General features: G+C 42.2%; 1 protein-coding gene across 7 annotated transcripts in view; it reads right to left on the bottom strand.

Annotated features, from left to right (window-relative positions):
* CDKL5 (cyclin dependent kinase like 5) overlaps positions 1-14,367 on the bottom strand; it is a 246,417-nt gene that overhangs the window by 15,357 nt on the left and 216,693 nt on the right. For 4 of the 7 annotated variants that reach the window (XM_069945342.1, XM_069945346.1, XM_069945340.1 and 1 more), the window contains exons 12-14: positions 11,069-11,226; positions 7,490-8,504; positions 3,399-3,503 (exon numbers count right to left, since the gene is read on the bottom strand). In XM_069945342.1, the coding sequence (XP_069801443.1) occupies positions 3,399-3,503; positions 7,490-8,504; positions 11,069-11,226 (1,278 nt within the window). The remainder of the gene's footprint in view (positions 1-3,398; positions 3,504-7,489; positions 8,505-11,068; positions 11,227-14,367) is intronic. The other 3 variants (XM_069945347.1, XM_069945343.1, XM_069945345.1) reach the window with 2 other exon arrangements.

The following is a 14,367-nucleotide window of genomic DNA, read 5'->3' as shown; positions in this document are numbered from 1 at the left end:
TCTTTTCAGTCTGACACAGTGCTCTCTGCTGACATCTTTGTCTGAGACAGGAACTGTTCAAAGCAGTAGCAAATTCCCATAGAAAACCTCTCTGGCTCTGGACAGTTCCTTACAGTGGAGTTACTCGGGCCAGTCTAAGGGTCCTATTCCACGGGCCGAGGAGGGCCCGATCAATGATGTAAACGAGCGGCGGTCTGCTTTACTGGGCCTATTCCACGGCCCGTTGATTGTTGAGCGAGGGCAGCCCTTGCAGCAGCATACATTACCTGCAGGTTTTCTTCTCCACGCTATCTTCATCCCCGGGTCCCGCGCGCTCTATCTTTAGAATGGCCGGTCAGCTGACAGGTCCCGGCCTGTGATTGGCTGAGCGCTCAGTCAGCTGACCAGCCATTCGGAAGATAGAGCGCGTGGGACTCGGGGATAAAGACAGCGCGGAGAAGACGACCTGCAGGTAATGTATGATGCTGCTGCTTGTCAAATCGTTGGTCGCCCGCCATGCACCGCTATTCAACCGTAGCGATGCGCGGCGGGGGAATGATGATTTTAGGTCTGGCCCTAAATGAACGATCAGCCGATGACACGATCATCGGCTGATCGTTCTCTCTATTTTACCAAACGATAATCGGCCGAATCGGGACAAATGGGCCGATCCAGCCGATTATCGTTGCTGTGGAATAGGGCCCTAAAGGTCCATTTACACAGAAAGATTATCTGACAGATGATCTGCCAAAGATTTGAAGCCAAAGCCAGGAATGTATTTGAAAAGAGGCGAAATCTCAGTCTTTCCTTTATGACCTGATCTCTGTTTATAGTCTGTTTCTGGGTTTGGCTTCAAATCTTTGGCAGATCATCTGTCAGATACTCTTTCTGTGTAAAAGGACCCTATGTCTGCTGGAATAAGATGTACTTGCTGCAGGATTGCACATAGGACAGGACGTCACTGAAGATGTTCATAGGGGAGAATGGGAAGTGCAGTTATACAAGGGCTGTGTATTCTGTCTAGTATAATCTGCATTCAGCCCACTACATAAAAGTTTTCCATTCCTCTAATGTACAGTACATGGTCCTGCACATTTCTTGCAGTGCCCACTTAACTTGTATAACACTATACCAGCATAGCTCTCTACTCTCTACATCTGTTCTCTCTTAACACAATGTACCAGTTTCAAAGACAGAAAGCTTTTCTGTTGAAAATACAGATGTGACCCATTTTTACGAACAACTAATGCACATTGAGGAGAACACCTGCCACCTATACAGAACAGCTATTTTATATTAGGATCACGTTAACAGTTCTGATAAATGACACTAAGCTGTAGGTCCACATAGTATTCACATATGCAACCCAGCAATAAACCATAAGCCACAGTTATTGGATTGGTTAGTTGCATTCTTATAAGTTATTGAGTAATGATTCACTTCACTATATAACACCAATAAATTCAGCACCTCGCAGGGTGCCGAACAGTTGTCAAAGTAGTCAGAGACTTTTACTAGGTCTCCATGCGTAAAGTGACAAATCTGCTAGTACAGCCTGCCATAAATTTGGTACTTAAATCTGACAATTCAATTAGATCATTATTTATACAAGTGCCCTACATAGACTATAAATTATCAAAAAATACCAATAAAAACTACAGATTATGGTGCACAAAATATGCCTTAAGACATCTCTGTAGACAAAAAAACCAAAAATGTTATAGAGGTCAAAACATAGCAATACAGTTTTGCCATTTTTTTTAATAGTAACAAATTTGGTATCATGGGAATAAGAGTACTGAACCCTAGAATAAAGTTAGCATGCCAGAACGGTGCAAGAGTAAATTTTTTTCCAATTTCACCATTTCCAATTTTTCATGGCTTCGTAATACATTATATGCTAAAATGGAGGTTGCCATTAAAAATACAATTTGTTTCACAAAAACAAGACCCATATAATTCCGTGGAAAAATAAAACATTAAAAAGTGCGAACAAAAAACAAAAAAAAAACAAACAAAAAAAAAAAAATTTGAGTGGTCACAAGGGTTAAGGCTAGGACTACATGGGCAATATTATTACTCTCATTATACTATGAGGGCATATTACAAATCATTTCTATTGCTATATGATCACTTGGTGCCTGGCTGCAAGGACCTTAGAATCCACAAAACAAAGGAGCTGCATAATCCACAATGTTAGTCTTGGGGGGGCACTCTCTTAACAGTCAGAAATAATGTAATAACTCATTATTTGCTGATGTTCATAATAATGTTTGATGAAAAAACTCCAGGTAAGCCAATGTTCACCACCGCTGCCCTGGATCACTGTCACAATTTTTATGCCTCTTAAAGGGAACCTCATAAAAATGATGCCTCCTCATTATTTTTATGTTGCCTTACCCACAAGTCATTGGGGCAGTCCCAGGTACAGTAGCTTCTCCCCACCCTACCAGCCATGATTGATAGCTCTCTGTTTGCCTATAGGGAGAGGTCTATCAATAAAGGTCAGCAGGAAAGGCAGACGCCAGCATGGTCTTAGTTCGGGCAGCATTAAAGTAAAGGGCAGGTTCAAGTAAAGGGCAGGTTCTCTTTAACTAAGGAGTTATTGGCTCACTGATTATTGTAGGGAATTATATTCATTATTATAAGCAGTGCTATTGCTTTCCAGTGAAAAGACAGAAGCACAGTAACACATTACAAAGGCACAAATATCTCGCAAAGCAAGCAGGCTGTTATTATTTTGCATGCAAATGAGGAACATTAAAAAAGCAAGCTACTGTACTGCAAATTCTGTGTATGTTTTCCCAAAGGAGGTCATCTCCTAGTGGGAACTTTTACTGAAAAATATACACACATTCTTATTCCGATATTATTGAACTCTTTACCATCTATCAATATTCCTAACTATCCAAAATTCCAGACATTTCCTATACTAGTTCCGGTAATAGTAACTGTACCTTACTGGGTTGGTGATGTGAACTGTTTTAATTTACTCTTACAAAAATGCGATTAATGAGGGAGCAAGCTGCCCCCATACACATTATACCAGCTCTTCTCGATCTGTGAGGTGAGCCTTAGGACACCCTACTTTGGAAACGGTTCCACTGTTGGCGTAGTCCTCTGCATAGGCTGAAAGAGTTAACTGCTGGACCGTCACACACTGCCTATGACTGGACAAGTACTCCTGCTATCCCCAGTTTCTTCTATTAGAGATTTACCCGTGATCATCAACATTTTACTACTTTAAGACATACTAAGGGCAAAGTACGGTTGGATATTACTGTTACGCACTGAGGCCTGAATTTACAGATCTATGTTGCAAAAGATACAGATAATTGATGATAATTCCGGAGATACCCATATTTGGCAAATATTAAATTTTAGTTTGGTTGTTGATATCCCTGTTACGTGATTCAGACCTCAGACTTTTGTCGCGTATGAAATGAAGCTGCGCCATCTCTGTTGGGCTCTTTAGCTAGAGGTCTTGAGTGGATGATCCCTTCTGATGGAGCTGGGTCAGCCTGCTAACAGCAAATAAAACAAATGGTTCATACAATCTGAGAAGCAAGACAGCACAAAAATTTCCTGGCGAAAAACAAACAAACATAATACATATAGGCACACGGCACAATGACACACAAGACACACTGGGCTTTAGTCAACGGTTAAAAAAAACATTTGGCAGAAAGAGTGTTCTCCATCCTAAAAATGATATCTGAAATTTTAGCATAGACAGGTTCAAGTATGATGGTTAGGAGGTTAAATTCAGCATTGTATAGTATATTTTCTACAACCAATACCATGAATAGTTTTTCGATAATTTGTACGTTTTCCCATTTGGTTTTGGAATATGGATAGGAAAGACAACTGAAAACTAAAAAGAAATAACCCTTAATGAGGGCTCTGTTGATTATTAAAACAGGAAGAATTGATGTTTGATGTGTGGCAGATTTTTTGCTAAAATGTCACAGATATTTCTAAAATTCTGTGAAAAATCTCACATATCAGAATCTGTACAAGGTTCATAGATTTATCTGAGACCCATTCAGATTACAATTTCTGCAACAAAGATGCCGTCGATATGCCCCTATATGCCAAAGGGGTATTCCCATCTGACCAAGCTATGCCCTATCTCTGGGTGCCAGACCAATGGGACCCCCTTGCAATCTCAAGAATAGGGAGCCCGAAATCCATGCTGAATGTTGCTTTGTGTCACTCTCAGCAAACTGCTGTCAATTGCCTGTTAGGGAAATTTAATTTCTAGTATCAGAGAGACCAAGACAGAAATACAGGAAGTCTGGTCTGTGTACCTGCAATCTTTGAGCCTGTCTCCTTCACATGGTCCATGCTGTGCCTAAAAGGAAAACCGAGGCTTCCCTATTTATGAACACTCAAAGTTCTGGGTAGCTTTCCCTTGCGTAAATACTTGAGCTCCTACAACTGTGTGCACCAGGGATGGGTGTCTCAGTGAGGGCACTAAACTCACCTTGCCACCATTCTTGTGGGTTAGGGTGCGTTCACACGTTCTCTGCAAGCTATCTGTATCACGGACAGTGTTCAGTGGCGTGGATCTCTGAGGTCCCCGCATTATGATTAATTATGATTAATTATGATGTCAGAAGCTCCGATACTGTTTAAATGTTTACGTTGGTGTAGTGTCACAACCGCATGGCTGTGACCGTATATTAGTGCGAACATTCAAATGGGGAGCTACGAGATCCACTCCAGTTTGCAGAGAATGTGTAAATACACCCTTAGGCTGGGTTCACACTACATTTTTTCCCATCCATTTTTACAAAAAACAGATTTGTGTGCATCCGTTTTTCTATTGACTTCCATTATAAAAAGGAGATCAAAACGCATCAGTTTGTTTAACGTACAAAAACACGTGGTCGACCACATTTTTGTGTTAAAAAAAGGGGAATGCATTTTGATCCCTTTTTTTTTACAATAGAAGTCATTAGAAAAACGGATGCACACAAATGCACCTGTTTTTCCATCAGTTTTTTTTTTGTAAAAACGGATGAAAAAAAATCCAGCCATACTCTAAAGAAACAGCCTATTTTGATGGAGCGTTTGCTGGAAGTGGTGGTATTGGAGTATTACATGGAGCCCGTTCAGGTAAATAATCAGTAATGTAATACAAGAATTTGCAGTATTTTGCCCCAAATTCCCAGCAAAATAGCAATATTTTTGCTAAAGACACACTAAATGCTACGTGTGAACATAGCCTTAGGAGTTATATAGATATTTGGTAATACTACTACTCAGCTTTGCAATAGTTACCTGTAGATTAGAGATGAGCAAACCGGGTTCGGGTTCGAGTCCATCCGAACCCGAACGATCGGCATTTGATTAGCTGGGGCTGCTGAACTCGGATAAAGCTCTAAGGTTGTCTGGAAAACATGGATACAGCCAATGACTATATCCATGTTTTCCACATAGCCTTAGGGCTTTATTCAACTTCAGCAGCCACCGCTAATCAAATGCCGAAAGTTCGGGTTCGGATCGACTCGAGCATGCTCCAGGTTCGCTCATCTCTACTGTAGATCCCTTCTAGATACATTACTTGAATGTATGATAACCTCAAACTTCATATAACCTCACATAAATGTGAATAATGTGTTTTATTTTCTTAGAAAAACTAGAACATTCTTAAAAAATAACAATGTTTTAATGTAAAACCAAAGTGTTTCCATTCAAAGTCAATCTCAAGCATTTTGTTATTGGGAGAGACTTACTTAAAAAGGCATGTAAGTTGTACAAGTAATTGGAAAATCTCTGCACAACCCACACACTTACACCTACCGCCTCATACACCAAACACTAAGAGGGTTGCTTATTACCATAATACATTTGTCTCTGTTTGAAGAAACAGCATTACAAATGGAACAGATATAGAATGGTAAAGCATAGCACAAGCTGAAGCCGAGCATACAAAAACTAGGCTAAAGCTCCATTATACACTAATTCCACAGAAATACATTGTATGCTCAGCGGTGCAAGATAATAGAGGTGTTTTGCAGAAGTGAAGTTTCCCGTAATCTAAAATAAAATTTGTATAATCACTGGAAATAAGTGACCTTTTAGGGGAAACTGCGTCCTAAGACATATAATGTGGTTCCGACGTAGTGGAGAGGTAACATTGCAAATTGTTAAGATGTAAAGAAGATGTAATAGGTAAAACACGAGGTCTATCTCTGTATCTTACACATCTTATCATCCTACAGGCCTTTTATTGAGGCTTATTATCAACCGAACCGAAATAGGCATCCATTCCCAATAATCTGCCTGTGTAAAAGGTCCAGCGATCAGCTGACAAACAAAAATTTTATATATATATTGATTATACATGGGGTGGGGTGCCTCCCTTTATATCAAATTGGTTGTTTGTTGGCTGTCGGGACCTTTTGTACTGTATGGGTCCCTCAAGTATGGGACTGTCTTGCTCTCTTTATGTATTGCATTTCTATGTTCAGTAAAGGCATACCTCCCAACTTTTTAAACGGCCAAAGAGGGACACTTGTGGTCATGCCGGACTGATCACGGACTGATAATCTGGCAGGCCAGGCAAATGCCCAGTGGGCAGATTGCCAGTCTCAGGGGGCCGCCTGGACTGTAAAATTAAATGCTGCATGTGCATGCTTGTGCAGTTCCCCCGGTTAGCTTTCTTGGTTTAAAAGTGGTCCTGTCATTATTCAAAACATTTGACAAGTTGGACCAATAAGTAGAACAAGCGAGAAGACGGGCACACAGCCGCGCACATCTCTCTCCCACTCTATGTCTATCTGACCTGCCCCATAGACTTACATTGCGACTGTCTCGGTCACTTGACACATGAGAGAATATGATAAGTGTGACACTTCTCCCGATCTACTGATCAGTAAGGGTCAGTAATGAGATCAAAACTTTTAATATGTATTTTTGTTTTCTTTTTTTTTTTTTTACAATTATGACAGCTATTTAAATATGACATTCCTAACTTGAGAAGTTACAGAATACGCATCATAGATGAGTGCAACTCAAGCATACTCAGGTTTGGCCGAACCCGAGCCTGCGGCATTTGATTAGCGGTGGCTGCAGAAGTTGAATGCAGCTCTTTGGCTGCCTGGAAAACATGGATACAGTCATAGGCCATAGACTGTGCCCATGTTTTCCAGGACTCCCTAGGGCTGTATCCAACTTCTTTAGCCATCAGTAATTAAATGCCGCTGACTCTGGTTGGACGGACTTGAGCATGCTTGAGTTGCACTCATCTCTAGCCACCACGCCAGAATAAGAATTCTACATTCATAATCAACTTTACAAATCTGAATTGAACTTAGTTTGACAAACAAAATTTATGGTATATAAATAAGATATATTATTACTATTCCCTTGCTAGAAATGTAGGTGACATGCACCCTTAGCCCCCAAATCTAATGATAAGTTAGATAACTAAAAGCTGAACTGGATTTTTATACTATAAAAAGAAACATAAAAAATATACAAGCATGAAATTGTAACTAACCCTAGTAGTATCCTCTGTGCAATCTTCACGTGAAGAACCAACAGATCTGGTCAATGTTCGATGTTGTACCTGAGGAGATAGCAACTGCAGACTGTTGGCTCTAGATGCCATGCCTTGCCCAACACTTAGTCCCTGGTCATTTCCTTTCACCCGCACTCTGTCCCGACTCACATACATGGAGTGTCTGTGAGGGCGTTGCTGGGAGGAGAAAGGACTAGTGTAACCTAGACCGTATGAAAAAGATTCATGTGGAGCTGACAATGAGTGAGTATGACTACCATCCATCTGATCAGGAAGTTTCAGCTCCTCCATGGTTCTGGAATGTCTTGTGGTAGGCCTCCTTGACTCCAAAGTACTTTCTTTCCTATTAGTCCTTCCAGAGGGGCTTAACATACCTCTATTGTCCCCATGCCTAGGACCAGCAGGGCTAGTTGGAGAATTCAAGTCATGACAGCTAGATGGAAAATATCTACTGTTGGGCTCCAGTCCTTGTCCTCTACTCTCACTAAGATTTCCCACCGACTTTGAATCTGTAAGAACGCCGTGACTTTTTGAATAGTTCATATAAGAACCACTTTTCCTTGAAGACTGTGGGATGGTATCAATGTAACTATGGCGGGCATGCTTTTCACCGGGCTGTAAGCTGCCAGTTTTACCTTCCATGAATGAATGCCTGTTGTGCTGGGAACGTGAACTCGATTTCATGTATTTCGATCCTGGCCCTTCATTGATCTTTGGCTCACCACCAAAGTCGAATTCATTCTTAGACTTTGCATCCTTTGGACTAAGGAGGTGCGGCAAATTGTTATTGGACATATCCTTGTTGCCAGACCCACTTTGGTTGCTCTTTTTTGGATGGACTGTTGGACTGTGAGATCCTGCTGGGTGACTTCCATTGATGAAAGTTTCGGTTGTTGGATGAGTCTCCTCGCTTCTTTTTGGTCCAACAGAAAGAGATTGCACATCTTTACTGTTTGATCTGTGATGTGACTGAGAGCTTTTAGTTGAAGGCTTCCTGAAGAACAAAATTAACAAAGTAAATAAAGGGAGAAAAAAAATAGACTGAAGTTATTTACGAGAAACAAACTTAATGGACTAAAGTAAGACAATAATTTTCTTGTGATTTTTTTGCTGTCTTATATGAACATGGACTCCCGGCTCAATGAGCCTTTTCATTTTATCTGCCTGTGCCTGAAGAAGTACATTGTAATTTGTTTTTTTTATAAAACATATGTTTTTTCACCTTGTAACCACTGGGTAGGAATATTTTTTATGTTATGGTCTATTATCCTATTATATTTTTGGTATATTTTTGGTATGTTTTTTCACACCATCAAAACGATGGCAGTTTTTATTGCATGACCGTCATTTAACGGTATTCAAACAATAACGACTAATAAAAATGTGCGTCGTTTTGAAGGTGTGTGAACATAGTCATAGGGTGTATTATTAGGGTATTACTGATACTACTAGGGTTGCACATTGGTTTTGTGCTGTATGATTAGTCACAGCCTGTAGTATGTGTTTCATTTCTATTGGTTTATATCATATGGTTGATGGAACAGTTTTGGGTTCAACCGTCAGTGTACAATGCATGGGTTCAGCCGTCATTGTACAATGCATGGGTTCAGCCGTCAGTGTACAATGCATGGGTTTAGCAGTCAGTGTACAATGCATGGGTTCAGCCGTCAGTGTACAATGCATGGGTTCAGCCGTCAGTGTACAATGCATGGGTTCAGCCGTCAGTGTACAATGCATGGGTTCAGCCGTCAGTGTACAATGCATGGGTTCAGCCGTCAGTGTACAATGCATGGGTTCAGCCGTCAGTGTACAATGCATGGGTTCAGCCGTCAGTGTACAATGCATGGGTTCAGCCGTCAGTGTACAATGCATGGGTTCAGCCGTCAGTGTACAATGCATGGGTTCAGCCGTCAGTGTACAATGCATGGGTTCAGCCGTCAGTTGACATTGCATGGGTTCAGCCGTCAGTGTACAATGCATGGGTTCAGCCGTCAGTGTACAATGCATGGGTTCAGCCGTCAGTGTACAATGCATGGGTTCAGCCGTCAGTGTACAATGCATGGGTTCAGCCGTCAGTGTACAATGCATGGGTTCAGCCGTCAGTGTACAATGCATGGGTTCAGCTGTCAGTTGACAATGCATGGGTTCAGCCGTCAGTGTACAATGCATGGGTTCAGCCGTCAGTGTACAATGCATGGGTTCAGCCGTCAGTGTACAATGCATGGGTTCAGCAGTCAGTGTACAATGCATGGGTTCAGCAGTCACTCTACAATGCATGGGTTAAGCCGTCAGTGTACAATGCATGGGTTCAGCCGCCAGTGTACAATGCGTGGGTTCAGCCATCAGTGTACAATGCGTGGGTTCAGCCATCAGTGTACAATGCGTGGGTTCAGCCGTCAGTGTACAATGCGTGGGTTCAGCCATCAGTGTACAATGCATGGGTTCAGCCGTCAGTGTACAATGCATGGGTTCAGCCGTCAGTGTACAATGCATGGGTTCAGCCGTCAGTGTACAATGCATGGGTTCAGCCGTCAGTGTACAATGCATGGGTTCAGCCATTAGTGTACAATCCATGGGTTCAGCCACCAGTATACAATGCATGGGTTCAGCCCCCAGTGTATAATGCATGGGTTCATCTGCCAGTGTACAATGCATGGGTTTAGCCGCCAGTGTACAATGCATGGGTTCATCTGCCAGTGTACAATGCATGGGTTCATCTGCCAGTGTACAATCCATGGATTCAACCGCCAGTGTACAATGCATGGGTTCAGCCGTCAGTGTACAATGCATGGGTTCAGCCACCAGTGTACAATGCATGGGTACAGCCACCAGTATACAAAGCATGGGTTTAGCTGTCAGTGTACAATGCATGGGTTCAGCCGTCAGTGTACAATGCATGGGTTCAGCTGTCAGTGTACAATGCATGGGTTCAGCCGTCAGTGTACAATGCATGGGTTCAGCTGTCAGTGTACAATGCATGGGTTCAGCCACCAGTGTACAATGCATGGGTTTAGCTGCCAGTGTACAATGCATGGGTTCAGCTGCCAGTGTACAATGCATGGGTTCAGCCGTCAGTGTTGCATGGGGCTCTCCTGACCGTCCACCGACAGATGATGTCAGTGGAGACAGAAGTTAAGCATAATGGAAAATCACTGCCCGACACCTTTATTTTCAGAGAGATAAACCACAGCCAGAGCTCTCTGGCTGCAGCTTACCCCTCCCCATAGAGAACGTAGAAATTTATGGCAGTGCTGAACAGTTTGGGGGGATGGGGAGAAAATGGGGTGAGGACAGGAAAGGTAAGCGATGGCCAAACCATTGTTCATCCCTCACTTATTTAAGGTGTGTGGCCACCTGAAATCCCACTAAAATGAAGCACAAATATCTAATAAGCATTTAATTATTTTCCATATTGCATCTGCCAATTCCATAGTACTGTACGACGCACACAGTAACCCTTTCCTCAACAAACACGTTACTAATAAAATAACCATTGGACACACATTTTCAAGTTCATGTTGGAGGAAATAATTAAATTTTATTGAAAAAGACAATGACCTGCTTGATGAGTTGCTGTCTGAGTGATGAGTTTTTCTCTTGGATGATCTGGAAGGAGAGCTCCCACCACGATCCAAGAGTCTCTGAGTCTGAAACGCTGGGTGGTTCAAGCTCTGGTCGGTTAAATATCTATCAGATGGATTTAGCTTCAATAAGTTCTAGATAAAACAAAGTTTCATTTACAATTATGAAAGGAGAGACTGTTATCAAAATTATGAACAGAGAGGGGCAAATGTATAAAGAGGAAGCATCACTCATGTGCATCATTTGTTTTCTTCATAATAGAACAGAGTATTTACACTGGGCCATACTTACTGGGAACCCGTCATCAAATGCTGCCCGAACAACCAGTCATCAGACGGGCTCAGCTTCTTTCTGCCCAGCCTTGACTGATAGATCTCTTGATTTACCCAAACAGGCAGAGAGCTATCAACAAAGGCTGATGGGGTGGAAAAAAGCTACCAGTGACCCTCTGCTGACCCCTGGTTCAGGCAGCATAAAAATCAATTAAGGGTGCCTTCACACCTACCGTATCGCAGTAGAAAATCCGCTGCGGATCCGCAACAGATCCGCAGCGGATTTAACTAAATGAATGAACACAGCATTAAATCCGCACTTACAAATTTGACAGTGCGTATTTAATGCTGTGTTCATTCATTTAGTCAAATCTGCTGCGGATCCGCAGCGGATTTTCTACTGCGATACGGTAGGTGTGAAGGCACCCTAAAAGTTTCCTTTCAAGAAACACTGTAACAGCATGCTGATGGTTTAGTCATGGCATATTCACTTTAAAGAGGATGTACCACCCGGTACATCCTCTTTAACCTGAACCCACGGATCGATTGGCGCCGGCACGGGGAAGCCGGTGCCGCGGTCCGTTTTTCGGACGGCCGCCCGGTTCCCGTGCACGGTGCCGTTAGATCCAGCGGTACCGGCCGGTGCTGAAGCACTGGAGGTCGGCCGGCCCGCCCCCAGTGGGAGGGAATTCCCTCCCCTGTATGATGCAGCTCGCTTAGAATGAATGGAGCCGCGTCATACAGGGGAGGGAATTCCCTTCCTCTGGGGGCAGGCCGGCCGACCTCCAGTGCTTCAGCACCCACCGGTACCGTTGGATCGAACGGCACCGTTTACGGGAACTGGGCGGCAGTCCAAAAAACGGACCGTGGCACCGGCTTCCGCGTGTCGGCGCCGATCCATTTGTGGGTTCAGGGAGGTACATCCTCTTTAAGGGTGAAAGAAAATGGTGTCAGAAAGTTATACAGATCTAAAAGTTATGTCTATTAGCAAATCTCCAGTTTTCCAGCACTTATCAGCTGTTGTATGTCCTGCAGAAAGTGGTGTATTATTTCCAGTCTCAAACAAATATGGCAATGGTAGGCACAGCTGAAATAAATCTAATTAGTATATTGGGGTGCCAACAGCTGGTCCTAAACAACAGTACTCAACCAAAGAAAAAGCGACACAGTTATGCAAAGTTGCACTCCCATTGATAATGTACAAATAGAAAATCTTTATTGATACACTCGCAACATAGAAACATTAAAAACAGTTAAAATAGTGGCCAATGAAAAGCCAACACAATTACACATGTGGGCCCACAATATTTAGAGCTACATAAAATATACCAGGTAAGGATGTAAACATTACAATAATAGTAGAATTTGTGAGTCAAATAATTATATAGGTGCAAAAAGAAAGACAAATGTCCCTGTAATGGGCAATACCCTGGAAATGATATCCACAAATGTATGAGTAAACAAATAATATACTAAATGCCCAAAATTCTCAACAATCAGCACTCGTGACAAGTCCACCCTGGTATACAGTCACCTATACCCAAATTTTCAGTGTGACAAAGTTTTCTCTGCCGCTAACTTTATCTGTGTTAGGAACTGTTCAGAGCAGAAGAGGTTTACTATAGGGTTTTGCTACTGCTCTGGACAGTTCTTGTCATGGACACAGGTGGTAGCAGACTGGAAAGAAAATTCCACTTCCTGCAGGACCTACAGCAGCTGATAAGTACTGTAAGGCTTGAGATTTTTGGCAGGTGATGCAGTTATTGTCCTAAAAGACAACTTTTAAACTTGCAGCCCGTGCCCAATAGCCGGGGGTTAGAATATCTGTGCCCTAACTTTGCACCACCCCTCCATCCTTCCTCCCCACCCTCTTCATCATTAGGAATGCCACTCGAACATTTTCTCCTGTCTGAACATTACACAGGTGCCCTAACGATCCAGCCCATGTTCAGTATTCACACAGCTGATGAATAGGAGGCAATCTGCCAGGAGCATTCCTAATAATGATGAAGAGGGTGGGGAGGAGGGACAGAGAGGGTGTGCCAGCCCAAAGCATAGACATTCTAAGCCCCAGCCGTTGGGCACGGGGCTGCAAGTTTAAAAGTTGTTTTTTAGGACAATAACTTTATCACCTGCCGAACAGACCTCAGGACGGATCTTGGATTAAAAGCAGCTATCTAAAGGTACTGAAGGGTGTCAGATTGTGGGTACAGAGTCACTTTAAGTTTTGATATGTCATACTTATTTTTTTTTTGCTTAAAGGCAAATCACTAAAGTGAGATCGAAATTATATATATATAACATATGTGAAAAGGATGTATGAACTGATACATAGGCTGGTTAAAATACCAGTTATCAGTAGAAACAATTAATGACCAATGACTAATCAGAAGTTATGGAAAATTCGATTTTTTTTTTCTGTCTGGAAGGACAATTGTATTCATAATAATACTTCCTCTTTAAGATTTAAAAAAAAAAAGTAAAGCGAAGTGAACAGCCATACAAATCACAGCTGCGGAAAAATTGGGGTTACCTGCTGCACGTGCTCATTAAATACATCTCTGTCTGCTCATCAATTCCTAATATCTGCTCAGTTATTAATGGAATATTATCTGTCACATTCACTTTTACATAGCTGACAATTTGTAAAAAGCGAAAGAAAAAATTCCTTCTCGGAAAGACAGATATTGGTTTCAAGCGTTATATTTACAGCAAATATCTTGTATTGTCTATCTATCTATCTATCTATCTATCTATCTATCTATTTAATGTGGTTGTTTGGAGATGGCCACTCTAAAAAAGCAGTACTGACCTCCCATTATCACTCACCACCACTATTTCAATGATGCTTGGTGCCAGCTGCTCATCACTTCCTGGTCTCATCTCAACACAAAGAAGAGTTGGCATGGCCAACCAGTGCCTGAGGCGGGTCACTGCTGGGGCAATTGAATGGCCACTTTCTTGTGTCGAGATATTACCAGGAAGTGGATAGAAGCAGGGGCT

The sequence above is a fragment of the Dendropsophus ebraccatus genome, chromosome 11 (genome assembly GCF_027789765.1).
Source record: "Dendropsophus ebraccatus isolate aDenEbr1 chromosome 11, aDenEbr1.pat, whole genome shotgun sequence".
Classification (NCBI taxonomy): domain Eukaryota; kingdom Metazoa; phylum Chordata; class Amphibia; order Anura; family Hylidae; genus Dendropsophus; species Dendropsophus ebraccatus.
This window is presented reverse-complemented; position numbering and strand designations above follow the sequence as displayed.